At 32.4% G+C, this 12,516-nt stretch overlaps 1 protein-coding gene across 1 annotated transcript; it reads right to left on the reverse strand.

The window, feature by feature from the left end:
• Positions 1–2,126: 2,126 nt before the first annotated feature.
• On the reverse strand, positions 2,127–7,586 carry LOC143055311 (uncharacterized). Its single transcript, XM_076228448.1, has 5 exons — positions 7,437–7,586; positions 6,465–6,653; positions 5,952–6,122; positions 4,642–4,784; positions 2,127–3,208 (listed from the first exon to the last, which is right to left on the reverse strand). Exons 1-5 carry the CDS (start codon positions 7,519–7,521, stop codon positions 3,113–3,115), a joined length of 684 nt encoding a protein of 227 aa, XP_076084563.1. The 5' UTR covers positions 7,522–7,586; the 3' UTR covers positions 2,127–3,112.
• Positions 7,587–12,516: the final 4,930 nt, after the last annotated feature.

A 12,516-nucleotide genomic window follows, 5' to 3' on the forward strand; every position in this document is an offset into this window, starting at 1 on the left:
GGATGCCCCACTCGCACTATCATTTTCTATGTTTAGTGGACCATGAAATTGGGGTAAAAACTCTAATTTGGCATTAAATTAGAAAGATCATATCATAGGGAACATGTATACTAAGTTTCAAGTTGATTGGATTTCAACTTCATCCAAAACTACCTTGACCAAAAACTTTAACCTAAAACTTGCACTATCATTTTCTATGTTCAGTGGACCATGAAATTGGGGTCAAAATTTAGTACAGACAAACCTGTGCTTCTGGAAAAAAGTTTAAGGCGGCATAGCATACCCTAGATAAATAGAATTCAAATCCATTGTACATGTTGTATGATTTAGAAAATTCATAACTTAACTGGATTTTGCTGTGCACTTTTTTTCGTACCTGCAGAAGATGATAAAATTAACAAACAGGTGAGTTTCCCTTGATATGGTCCACTCAGGTACACAGTTTAAATCACCAATTATTGTCAGGTATCTATTGTCCATATATTGTCCATGTCAATCAATACAGCTCACTTCAATTATTACCTGTGGGAAAGTTCTCAAACCTGTTTCCCAACTTAGTTTATTTTGGCAACTTCTAGAGTAATGAAAAAAAAAAATCACTGCAATATCCTGTTAAGTTTTTATTTTTCTAAAACATAAAAAATATTTGAAATATATTTATCTAGGGCATGCTATGTCTGAAAATATTTACAGATGCGCAGGTTTGTCTGTACTCAGAGTAAATTTTGAGGTGAAAATACGGCCATTTTAGCCAAAGGGTCCACATGAACCTTAACGTAAACTGACTCGTTTTCATCCCGAATGAAAGCAAATGAAATGTTTTACTTAGCACAGAATAGGCATTTCCGAAATTGTACTTGCAAATCACATTAATATTCATAATTGAAAAACATATTTGTTATAACATATTTTCCACTTAATTTGAATTGAATCCTTCTATAAGGTATTTCAGTCAATTATTGAACAAAAATAACGGTCCGTCGTCCTTGTCGCGAAACATCCAGTTCTTACATTTAGTATTAGCTTTATAACTTCAAATCGAATCATATAAAAATCCTCTTGTAAGAGTGATACCACCATGATTGTTTTTCACTATTAGTCTTTCATTTTTTCTTAACCTGATTTTTAGAAGTATATGACTGTAAAAAAAATAATTGGTCAAGAAAAATCACATGGTGGTGCACTTCTTGTTTTCTACGTGATGATTACAAGCTTTAGTGCCCATGTAACCTGTGGTAAACGAATCAACCTCTATAGACGATATTTTTTAAGCTCTGCTCATTTGTAGTTGCAGGTTTATTTGACTGCGACGAACGAGCTCTCATAAAAAGGAGGCGGAATATACCAAATATATAGTCTAACTCATAAGGTGAAAACTAACTGAAAATACCAAGGGTAAAGAAATAAAAAAAGGACAAAAAGGTGCGCCAGATTAGAAGATAAATCCTTTATATAAAATCTGTAAATAGACTATGAATTACATGAAGTGTTTGAAAATAAGGCTAGATGTGTTAGCAGAGTATGTATTTCGTGATGAAAATGTACCACGATTCCCGACAAGTTAAGTCACATTTTGCTAAAGGTGATAAAAAAAAAGTTTTTTTGTTGTAATTTTGTCATACAAGTGAAAGCTTAAGCTGGCTAAAAAAAAAGTTTGGTATTATTGTTATTTTACTCTTTTGTAGTATAGTTGATTTGTTTCGATTTTTTGTTTCTGTTATTAGTAATACACACATAATTCGCTCGGTAAATCAAATTGAATGTTTTAGTTTCAATTAATTTCGTCTTTTTTATCTACAAATTATTCAAATATAGGAACTATATCAATATATTATGATAATATATCTTTGTGAAAAGCAATAGTACTCGTATCAGAATAAAATTTCAAAGACAACACCTGGATTATTGTCAGCAAATTTTTAAACCCTGTATACCCTTCAAAATAGATTTGTTATTTGTTTTCAGTAAAGCAGTTACGTTGCAATGGAATAGGTTCAGCTTAAAAACACCTTTTATTTCAAATCTGTGTATCATTTTGGAATCTTTTTCGATAAATCGCAAAAGCTATCTTGCCTTTGGGTTGGTTTTTCAAAAACCAAAATAACAGGTGAACAAAAATGAAAAACTTATAGTAAAATAAAATTATTGTTATTCTTATAAGACATCAATTACATGATTTTCTTTTACTTTTGCTGATGATTTATAACATACTTCGTGTATAAATTAAACATAATGTTTAACAAGGATGACAGCAAATGACATTTTTTCCTACATAAAAGCACCAGAGTAGCACTTGCCGATTGCATTTGTCAAATTGTATTTGCAAATCACATTTGGCATTAATTACTGAAAAACTATTAGCTACGCATGATCTAGCTGTAGTGTATCCATATATATATTCATAAAAACTAAAATTCGTATGGTGACATTATATCCAAATATTAAATGGAGTTAACTCTCCGTTAGTCTTGTACGCGGAACGTGCCCATTTCTTACAAATTTCATCAGTTTCATGACTTCGAATCGACTCATATGAAAATCCTCTTTTAACATGTCTTCATCAATAGACATGAGAATACAACCATCAACCTGGTTTTCTTCAAACACACCCGAATATTTTTCCAGTTTCAATTTCCTTAACCATTCGCTAACGTCCTCTATTGTTAACGCAGCGACATCTACAACCACTTCCGGTTCCGATGTTTGTGACCTTTGAACCGTAGAAGTTGCAGGTTTAGTTGATGGTGAAGGACGAACTAATCCTATATTTTCAACTATTGACCGTCTCTCAGGGATACGTGGTGGTACGTCCGTAGTATTATATGGACTGGTTGGTTTGGGTCTACGTGTTAAGTCAGAAATGGAATCCGTATTTTTGGTATCACTTTTTTTTTCTAATGCGACCTTTTCTTGTTTGACTGATGTATCTGATTGCTTTTGTTGGTCTTTTGTCTTCGATGATAGAAGCGTATTTCCCGAATTTGCAAACGATTTTTGGTCCTCATTTTTGTTTTCTCCTTGGTTCTGATCCTTTCTAGGCAATCCGAAACTACCTGTATTCCTCAGTTGCTTTTTGGCGTCCTTAATTGTATTAGGATCAAATTTTGGATTACTAGTAGGCCCTGTTTTTTTCGCCGAATATTGTAACTTCGTACTGGCTTTCCTGTTGATTCATTGATATTGTAGATGCTCGGATTACTTCGTACACCTGTAATTAAAATTTCCATACATGTTTGAGATATTCATCTTTTCATTTATACATTAATGTAATTACTATTCTAAATAGTTATGAATATTAGATTGGTCTGGATATACATTTTTGCACTTTAAATGAACATTTATGTACATTTTTTGGTGTTAGTATTTCATTTACTTGAATATAATGTACCCTAATTTAGCAAATAAAAAGTAAAATCACAAAAATACTGAAATCAATTCGGAAAGTCCATAATCACATGGCAAAATCAAATAACAAAACACATCAAAAACGAATGAACAAGTTGCGTCAACACAAAAAATAGCAAAAATACCGAACCTAAGGAAAATCTAAACCAGAAAGTACCTTACCAAATGGCAAAAACTCTCACTTGCATGATGGTCGCATAAAAATCCATTAAAACAATGTGTGAACAACACAAATGGACAAAATAGGTAAACATGTCAAAAATAGGAGTGCAGTAGTCAACATCATGTTCCAATCTAATTTGAAATATAAACATTGTATCTGAACACAGGTAGTATCTTAAGCAGATTCATTGCATTCGTATAGTTTTAATATCCAATCATCATGATCAGGAAGACGGAATATGGAATTTTATGCGACCATCATACAAGTGAGAGGTTTGGCTAGCTATACAAATTGGGTTTATTTTACCATTTTCTACATAAGGAAATGTCTGTATTAAGTCAGAAATATGACACAAGTTTTCCATTTGTTTGATGTGTTTTGCCATTTGGTACCGTAAGGGACTTTCTGATTTAGATTTTCCTTAGGTTCGGTATTTTTGGTATTTTTTGTTTTGACGCAACTTTGTTCGACAAAAAAGTGGTAAAAAATGACAACTAATAATTGGCAAGCTGCTGATCAACTTAAAGCCGTTCTGTTGGGTAATATATTGTCTCATAGATTGGAATTTTATTTAAGCTAACGCAGGGAAAGACAAATATAAATGGTTTGAAATTTAGTTATTGCGTTTTTTAGCAGGGTATAATATCTAATTATTCATCAATATGAAAGCAATTTTATGGAATACTGATTTATAATTGTTCTTTTAAATTATTGTTAGTGTTTTTTGAATACTCTTTATATGAACTTTATTCTTTTATTTATACATTTTAGAAAGAATGATTCCAATTTCATTCACTTCTTTTTCATTTGGCACATAACAAGGATTTTGAATAGTAGTAAATGTTATCCATTAAAGAACTACTAGTATTCTAATTAAAATTTGAATCATCCTTAATTTGTTCAGCGTCATAAGCAAATACTTATGATAGAGGAGCTGCTTACCTTCCACATAGGTTGAGTTCTTTCATTGTTGCGTTTGTGGGGTCTTGGTTGCTCCCGTGCTACATTCTATTTTCTATACAATTAATATTTTAACAAGAAAAAGTTAGTAACATTTCATATTAAATCAATACCTTGTCTGTTTGTTTCTGTCTTTTGACGACTGGTTCTGCCTTGTTGTTTCTTAATAGGTCACTAATATTATAATATTCACAGGGTGATATATAAGAATAGCTTTCGTCAGCATGTGCCTGTTCAGGTGAATATAGCGCGATATCTGTGAATAACAATACAATAATGTTTAGGTGATTTTAGCGCGATATCTGTAGATAACAATACAATAAAGTTTAGGTGAGTATAGCGCGATATCTGTAAATAACAATACAAAAAACATTAGGTGATTTTAGCGCGATATCTTTAAATAACAATACAATGAAGTTTAGGTGATTTTAGCGCGATATCTATAACTACCAATACAATAAAAGGTCAGGTGAGTGTAGTGCGATATCTTTTTTCATAACAATACAATATAAGTTTGGGTGACTTAATAAGCGTTATATATGTTAATGACAATACAATAAAAATTTATGGAAAGACCTTGTATTAGTTTCTTACAAAACAATCTAGTTCAGCTGAGTATAGCGCAATATCTGTTCAAAACAGTACAATTAAGGTTAAGGTAAAGGCCTAATATCAGTTGCTAACAATACAATTAAAGTTCGTGTGAGTATAGCTCGATAACTATTCAAAACAATACAATCAAAGTTTAGAAGAGTGAAGCGGATTGTCTGTTAACAACAATGCAGTTAAAGTTCGCGTGAGCATACCGCGCTATATATTGATAACAATATTAATACAAAAAAAGTTAACAAAAGGCCCAATGTCTGTTACTAACAATAATTTCAGGTGAGAATAGCACGACATATGTTAATACCTTTACAATTAAAGTGAAGATAAGTATAGCGCGATGTTTGTTCATAAAAATACAATGAAAGTTCAGAAGAGTGTATCGCGATATATGCTTATAGCAATACAAGTAAAGTTTAGGTGAGTATAGCGCGATATGTGTTAATACCTTTAGAATTAAAGTTCAGAAAAGTGTACCGCAGTGTATGATAAAAGCAATACAATCAAAATTCAGGTGAGTATAGCGCGATATATGTTCATAACGATTCATTTAAAATACACATAGACACACGTCAGGAAAATTACATCTTGTTTTTACTCGTTCCGATGGTTAATAGCGTTTGATTTTGTCAGTTTGTCTGAACTTCGGCTCTTGATTTGCACGTGAGATCGGTATTTTTGTTATACTTTTATATGTCCATGTCTTTCAATGTTTTAGTTTCGGTTGTTGATAATGATGGTTCATACAGGATAGCAGTCGAACGCACCCAATATATAAAGTGTTTTTATCATTGTTTTGATATCCTTGACATCATACCTGTATTGCCAAAGGTTTGGTCAAATGTTATATTATCTTTGACAAATTGGTCTGTAACAGAAAGGAATTGGAGGTACTGTTCACCAGTGCAACCTTTTATAGATTTCACGATGGAGAACTGCAGATCAGGGAGATAAGCAGGGACTGCTGTTACACTACCATACAAATTTCCTGTAAAATGAACATTTCTTGAAGATACATCAATTGAAGTTCTTGCGATTTTTTTTTCTATTTGTCATATTTATCAAACGTTCTTTATCCAATAAGATATTTGTATATGAATTTTTCAATATGGTATGAAAAATATGATAAAAAATGTCATAAAAAAACTCAAATGTCAAAACCATTTCTTTTAACCTTTTACAGCCAACAAGTCAAGCATCTTGATAATGTCAGTTTCCTATATTTCTTTGTTTGAATCGAAGAGGTTTTTCAAAAATGTTCTACAATCAACAAGTATACGTGATAAATAAAGACTAAATACTACAACCATCGGTTAGGATGCACACTTACCATCACAGATAGCGTTTCCGAGGAGGTAGAAATCATCGTACGTATTGAGAAGCCTGAGGGTAAATAGGCCTGTCCTTAGTAAAGGACCGAGATGTTGTTGGTCTGCATATTGATCCTCATGTGCAGAAATCTGGACCTCAATTGGAAGCTCTTTATGTTCTAAGATCTCCTTCAGCCTTATTGACTTTCCTTTAAAAAAAAAATTTTTGTATGGTCACTAATTGTAGTGCTGCACAGGTCTCTAAAGAGAGATGATATTGTGAATGATCGCCCACTATCAAAACTTGTATAACGTGAAGGTACCCAAATTGCACCGAGTACCAAAACTGCACTTACAAGATTTCCTAGAGACTAAACAATTTGTATTTTTATGATTTGATACTATGCACGTCTTTCAACAAAGGTAAAAATATTAGATATACACAAAACGTATTTATCAACAGATGGACTGTTTAAATTATTGAAAAATCAAAATGTACGGAAACGTCATCTTTTTAAAATTAGCAAATACAATATGTCACAAGTATCCATTTCTTTAAATATGAAGAGTTAGCATGGACTAATATCCAATTGCTCACAATATTTGAAGAAATTAAACAAAAGCTCTGTTATTAGACTTTTGGCGATGCGAATGTAAGTATGGATGCAATAAGGTACTCCTCCTTACAGAATCATTGATGGTTTGGGGGTTAGTTCAGACCACTTTTTCTATGATTCCATATGGATTCAGAATTAAATCGGTGAAACCATATAGTAAATAATGATACATCTACAAAATAAAAACATAATGAAAACTTTTGTCTAAAGCATTTATAAACGTAGGTAAAAAAAACCTGTCAAAATATGTGCAATTTGGGTACCCTCACGTTAACCATTTTTTTTAATTACACTATTTTTGTCTAGTTATGAAGTTTTATTACAAAATTGGACAATCAGTACTCATATTTAAAGATGTCAACAGACGTCATTCACCTTTCGGTTTTCCGTGTTTCATGATATGAAAGGTGACGTCATAATTAGCAGGAATACTGATTTTTCTTCCCTGTAATCCGTACATCTCCTTTTCACTGGAAACTACGACTGCAACAACTCTCTTCTGTGTCGAATATGGCTCAATTCTAAAAACCTAATAACACAAGAGAAACTTATTATCATGAGGGGCGTTCGCATATACAAGATAATGAAAGATATGTGTTTGGTAGATTATTTATCCACAAAGATGAATTGAACGGTTTATCTCGAAGACAATGGATAGAAAACAGCACCGTATTATGAAAAATAACATGGTCGAAATAATTGTACTGTATTACATCACAACGCCCCAGATTTCAAAAAGTAAACACCAGTTCTCAATTGAATGTTACGTCAACGTACATGTTAAGGTAATCGATCTTCGATATATAAATCCGGTGTCAAACAAGCAGATTGATGATTCAACCTAGTTTTGGTATCTCCTATCGAACTGAATAGTCTTTTTTTTATCCTAGTAAATAAGCTTTATTTTTAACAGTATGATAACAGCATTAATTCCGTGAATTAGATATTTTCTGAAATTGTGGTTAGCGGGTTGATATAAAAAAGTTATCTACAGCCTTTTCATAACGTTATCGCATGGCATTTCGACGTCATTTGGCAAATTACGGTAAATATACAGCCATGGCATGTTTTGAGTGAAAATGTAGCAAAGTAGGACACAAAACAATCAATACGACACAGGAAAATATATCATGTAAAATGGAAAACAAATGATACAATAAATTCATGTGTTTCAAAGTTTTAAAAATAGTGTCCGTAATCCTACTACAAAAGCCGTAGACTCGAGAGATGACATTGACTGATAGCTGATAAAACATGTAATACGAAAAGAGACATGTAATTATCTGATTGTATAATGCACAATTCCTTTCTCCAGTACAACTTCTTATAGATTTCTTCTCCTTTATAGCGTTTGGCCATTTAACTTTACTAATCCCCTGTCTAATTTCTTAAACATTTCCTATCCAATGTAACCTCCTGTCACCATCATTTATACCTGTCCCCTGTCAAATGTCTCATAGATACCCTCTCCCATATATCACTGTGTTACCATCATACATTCCAATTCTCAAATGAATGTTATGCCTGTACCTTGTAAAACGTCGTAAAGATGCACTTTATAGTATATCCCTGTGTTCCCATCATACATAACAATCCCTTTTAAATGTCTTAAATGTTTTCTCTCCTATACAATACCGTGTCACGACAACACACCCCTGCCCCCTGTCAAAAGTCTCAAAGATGCCCTCTCCCATATATCCTTGTGTCACCATGACCATTTGTGGAAGGTTATCTTTGTAGTGCTCATAAAAGCTTCTAGCACTGTAATCTTCTTTGGAAGTTTCAAACTCAACATCTACCAATTCTGCCTTTAAATAAAACATATATTAGTAGACGGCTTTTAATGTTAAACGCTGTGATTGTTTCAAACTTCAGTTGAGATGTTGCTTACACTATAGTTTACAAATTGAAGAATTAGTAAGACTAATTTAAATAAAATTTGAGTGAGAAACAATTTGGAAATTTATTGAATAAACATAACTTGCAACATCCATGTGTTGAGCCCAATTAAACCCGTGTCTCTACTGTGTACACGACCAAATATTTAGTAGAAAATAAAAGATGTTGGTTATTCATCCCTGACACAAACTCATTATATGCGCTGCAATACAAACACAAACAAACAGAATTTATGACAAACGATTTTAATTTTGAAAAAAAAAACACCTTAGTAGCAATATGGCAACTTCACCTGTATGGGATATACAACTTCACCTATATAGGATATACATTTCTAAACTTATTCAGTATTCAAGAGCATGCAGCAACTATTCACCAGTGTCTGAGCGGAAAGTTGTTGAACCAGGGGTATGTCAAAGAACGTCTCGTCCTTTTCTTAAAAAAAATCATCGGAAGGTATGAAGATGTTGTTGATAAATATTCCGTATCAAATTCACAAATAATACACGAAGGTCTTGAAGAATAGATTATGGGTACTGACGTGGTTTATCATCTTAATAACGTGTTATAGTATCCTTTATTTGTATGAATATTTCTTTTATTGATTAGTCTGGTTTTGGTGGAATCCATATGACGTGACTCTATACATTATGGATTTAAAATGGTGCTAAATTATAAAATAAAAGAAAATCAAATTATGGGCGACAATGATTAAAAAATAAATATTTGATGATCCCATTCTAAGCATTCAAACCCTCATGTATAACCGTTGACATGTTCCCCTACGACTATGTTCATTGACTTTGGTACTAAACAAAACAAAATATGCATTTATATATTATAGTGCACAGAAAATAATGTATATGTTGTGGTTCTCAAGTTTTATTCTCGCTATTTTAAATTCATAGTACGTTTTCATAAGCAGGGAATTTAAAATATTTAAAGGGAATCACTAATTCTAGAGCAATATGTCTGTTAGTTCATACATAATGTCAGTTTATATAAAAAAAAATCAACCAAATACTGTTCATTTATAATGAAGACTTCAGAATAAAGTAAATGTTAGTTATTCGCCGGTTGTCATGTTCATCGTGAATGAAAAAGTTAAAAATCATTCAATACCTTCGAAGGAACACACCACTAAAACAAGTGCCGTGCTACACTTTACATGTAGCATATGTTTTTTCTCCTAGTTTATCCTGAAATTTGTTTGTTCAATCCAGCTGTCATTTTGTGGTGATTATCTATAATTCGTTGATTCGTGACCTACGACCAAATAAATGATCATCACAAAAATTATTACAAATAAACCTTAATATTTGCATTTTTTTTTCTGTATTGAACATTTTGTACAGGTTTCTTCTATCCACCTAGCAAGGTCATGATTTCTTGTTATATGACGTGTGAGGTACAGCCAACTATATTTAGAGTGTACTACGGCTTGGAAATATATTGGGAGCCATAATGCATTTGAGCTGGCTTTCTGCTGGGAACAGTATGTCAATATATATATGTTCCTGCTTTCTGTAACTGCTAGCAAGTCAGGAAACTGACTTTTCATTGGTTGTCTAATGTGATACCTTCACGTATTTTGTTATTGTTATAGCTTTGAGCATACAATTAACATTATTATGATGAAATAACATTGAACAGCAACTATTTTTAACGATTTTTTCTTGTTCAAATTGTAAAAACCTCTATAGCTTCAGGGGGGGGGGGGGGCTGTGGAATTTTTAGTTTCAATAAATTTGGTCTACTCCATCTGCATCAATTTCTGTTCGTGAAAGTGCGATAGAACTCGAATATGAACAAAATCTTAAACATTCGTTGCAGCAATTTTTAAAACCATATGAATTGTACATAAGAGAAAAAATGATTTTTTTATTGATAATGTTGCAGCAGAATACGTTTCGCAAAAGAAATCCGTATATTTCAATGTTTTGTAGCATTAAAGGTATGCAGCGTTTCAATAAATCGCAAAACGTATCTCGCCTTTGTGAAAAAACGCAATAACAAATGCATGCAAAGAAATCAAATTGATAGAATTATAAAATCATTATTATTCTATTAAGACAGCAATTACATAATTTTCATCCTACCTTTGCTGAAGATTAATTGCATATTTCTTCTAAAAATTAATCATAAAGTTTTAACTAAAATGAAACAATTTACATTGTTTACATAAAAGAACCAGAGTAGTACATGCCAATTCTATTTGTCAAATCGTATTTGCATATCACATGTTGGCTTTTATCATGTTTATTACTGAAAAACTATTAGTTAAACACGTTTTCTAGCTGTTGTGTATCCATATATATCATGAAACAAGAAATAGAATAGTAAATTTTTATCCAAATATTGAAGTTAACTGTCCATTGCTCTTGTACGTGGAACGTAATCAGTTCTTACAAATTTCATCAGTTTCGTGACTTCGAATCGACTCATATGGAAGTCCTCTTTTAACATGTCTTCGTCAATAGACATCAGAATACAGCCATCCACCTGGTTCTCTTCAAATACTTCCGAATATTTCTCGAGTTTCAATTTCCTTAGCCATTCGCTAACGTCCTCAATTGTTAACGAAGCGACAGCCACTTCCGGTTCCGATGTTTGTGACCTTTGAACAGGTGTAGTTGCAGGTTTATTTGATGGCGAAGGACGAACTTATCCTATATTATCAACGATTGACCGCCTCTGAGGGATACTTGGGGGTACGTTTTGTGGACTGGTTGGTTTGAGTCTACGCGTTAAGTCGGGAAACGAATCGGGATTTTCGGTATCACTTTTTCTTTCTAATGTCACTTTTTCTTGTTTGACTGATGATTCTGAATGCTTTTGTTGGTCTTTATTCTTCGATGATTGACTAGACTTTTGGTCGTCATTTTTGTTTTCTCCTTGATTCTGGTCCTTTTTAGGCAATCCAAAAGTACTTGTATTCCTCAGTTGCTTTTAGCGTTCTTAATTGTATTAGAATCAAATTGTGGATTACTATTAGGCCCTGTTTTTTTGCCGAATATTGTAACTTCGTACTGGTTTTTCTGTTGGTTTATTAATATTGTAGAGGCTCGGATTACTTCGTACACCTGAAATTATTATTTCCGTAGATGTTTAAAATATTCATATTTTCATTTATACATTAATGTAAGTTCCTTTAGTAGGTTAGGGTGTATCTAGATCAGAATAATCAATATGTAATAAAAACATGTATATTATATTGGTCCGGATATTTTATTTTTCACCTTAAAGAACATGTACATCACTTTAGCGTATGAAGTTGCGCCGTAAAAGGTATAATAACAAACAAACAAACAAAAACTCCAAGGAAAATTCAATTCGGAATGATCCTTATCAGATGGCAAAACTCATCAAATAAATGAGAAACTGGTTTCATATTCCTGACTTGCTACAGACATTTCCTTATTTAAAAGAATGGTGAACTTAACCAGGTTTTATAGTTAGCTACACCTCTCACTTGTATCCGTTATTGACAATAATCTGTGAACAAAATAAACAGAAAAAATATGTTGAAATAGGAGTACATTAGTCAACATTGTGG

This window comes from Mytilus galloprovincialis, chromosome 12, assembly GCF_965363235.1.
Source record: "Mytilus galloprovincialis chromosome 12, xbMytGall1.hap1.1, whole genome shotgun sequence".
NCBI lineage: Eukaryota > Metazoa > Mollusca > Bivalvia > Mytilida > Mytilidae > Mytilus > Mytilus galloprovincialis.

Excerpts from the sequence above, each read along its gene's own strand:
- LOC143055311 (XM_076228448.1), bottom strand. The coding sequence starts at position 7,521 with ATGTACGGATTACAGGGAAGAAAAATCAGTATTCCTGCTAATTATGAC. Across the intron at positions 6,654-7,436 it reads GAAACACGGAAAACCGAAAG|GAAAGTCAATAAGGCTGAAG; the intron begins GTGAATGACGTC and ends TTTTTTTTAAAG. Across the intron at positions 4,785-5,951 it reads CCAAACCTTTGGCAATACAG|ATATCGCGCTATATTCACCT; the intron begins GTATGATGTCAA and ends TGTTATTCACAG.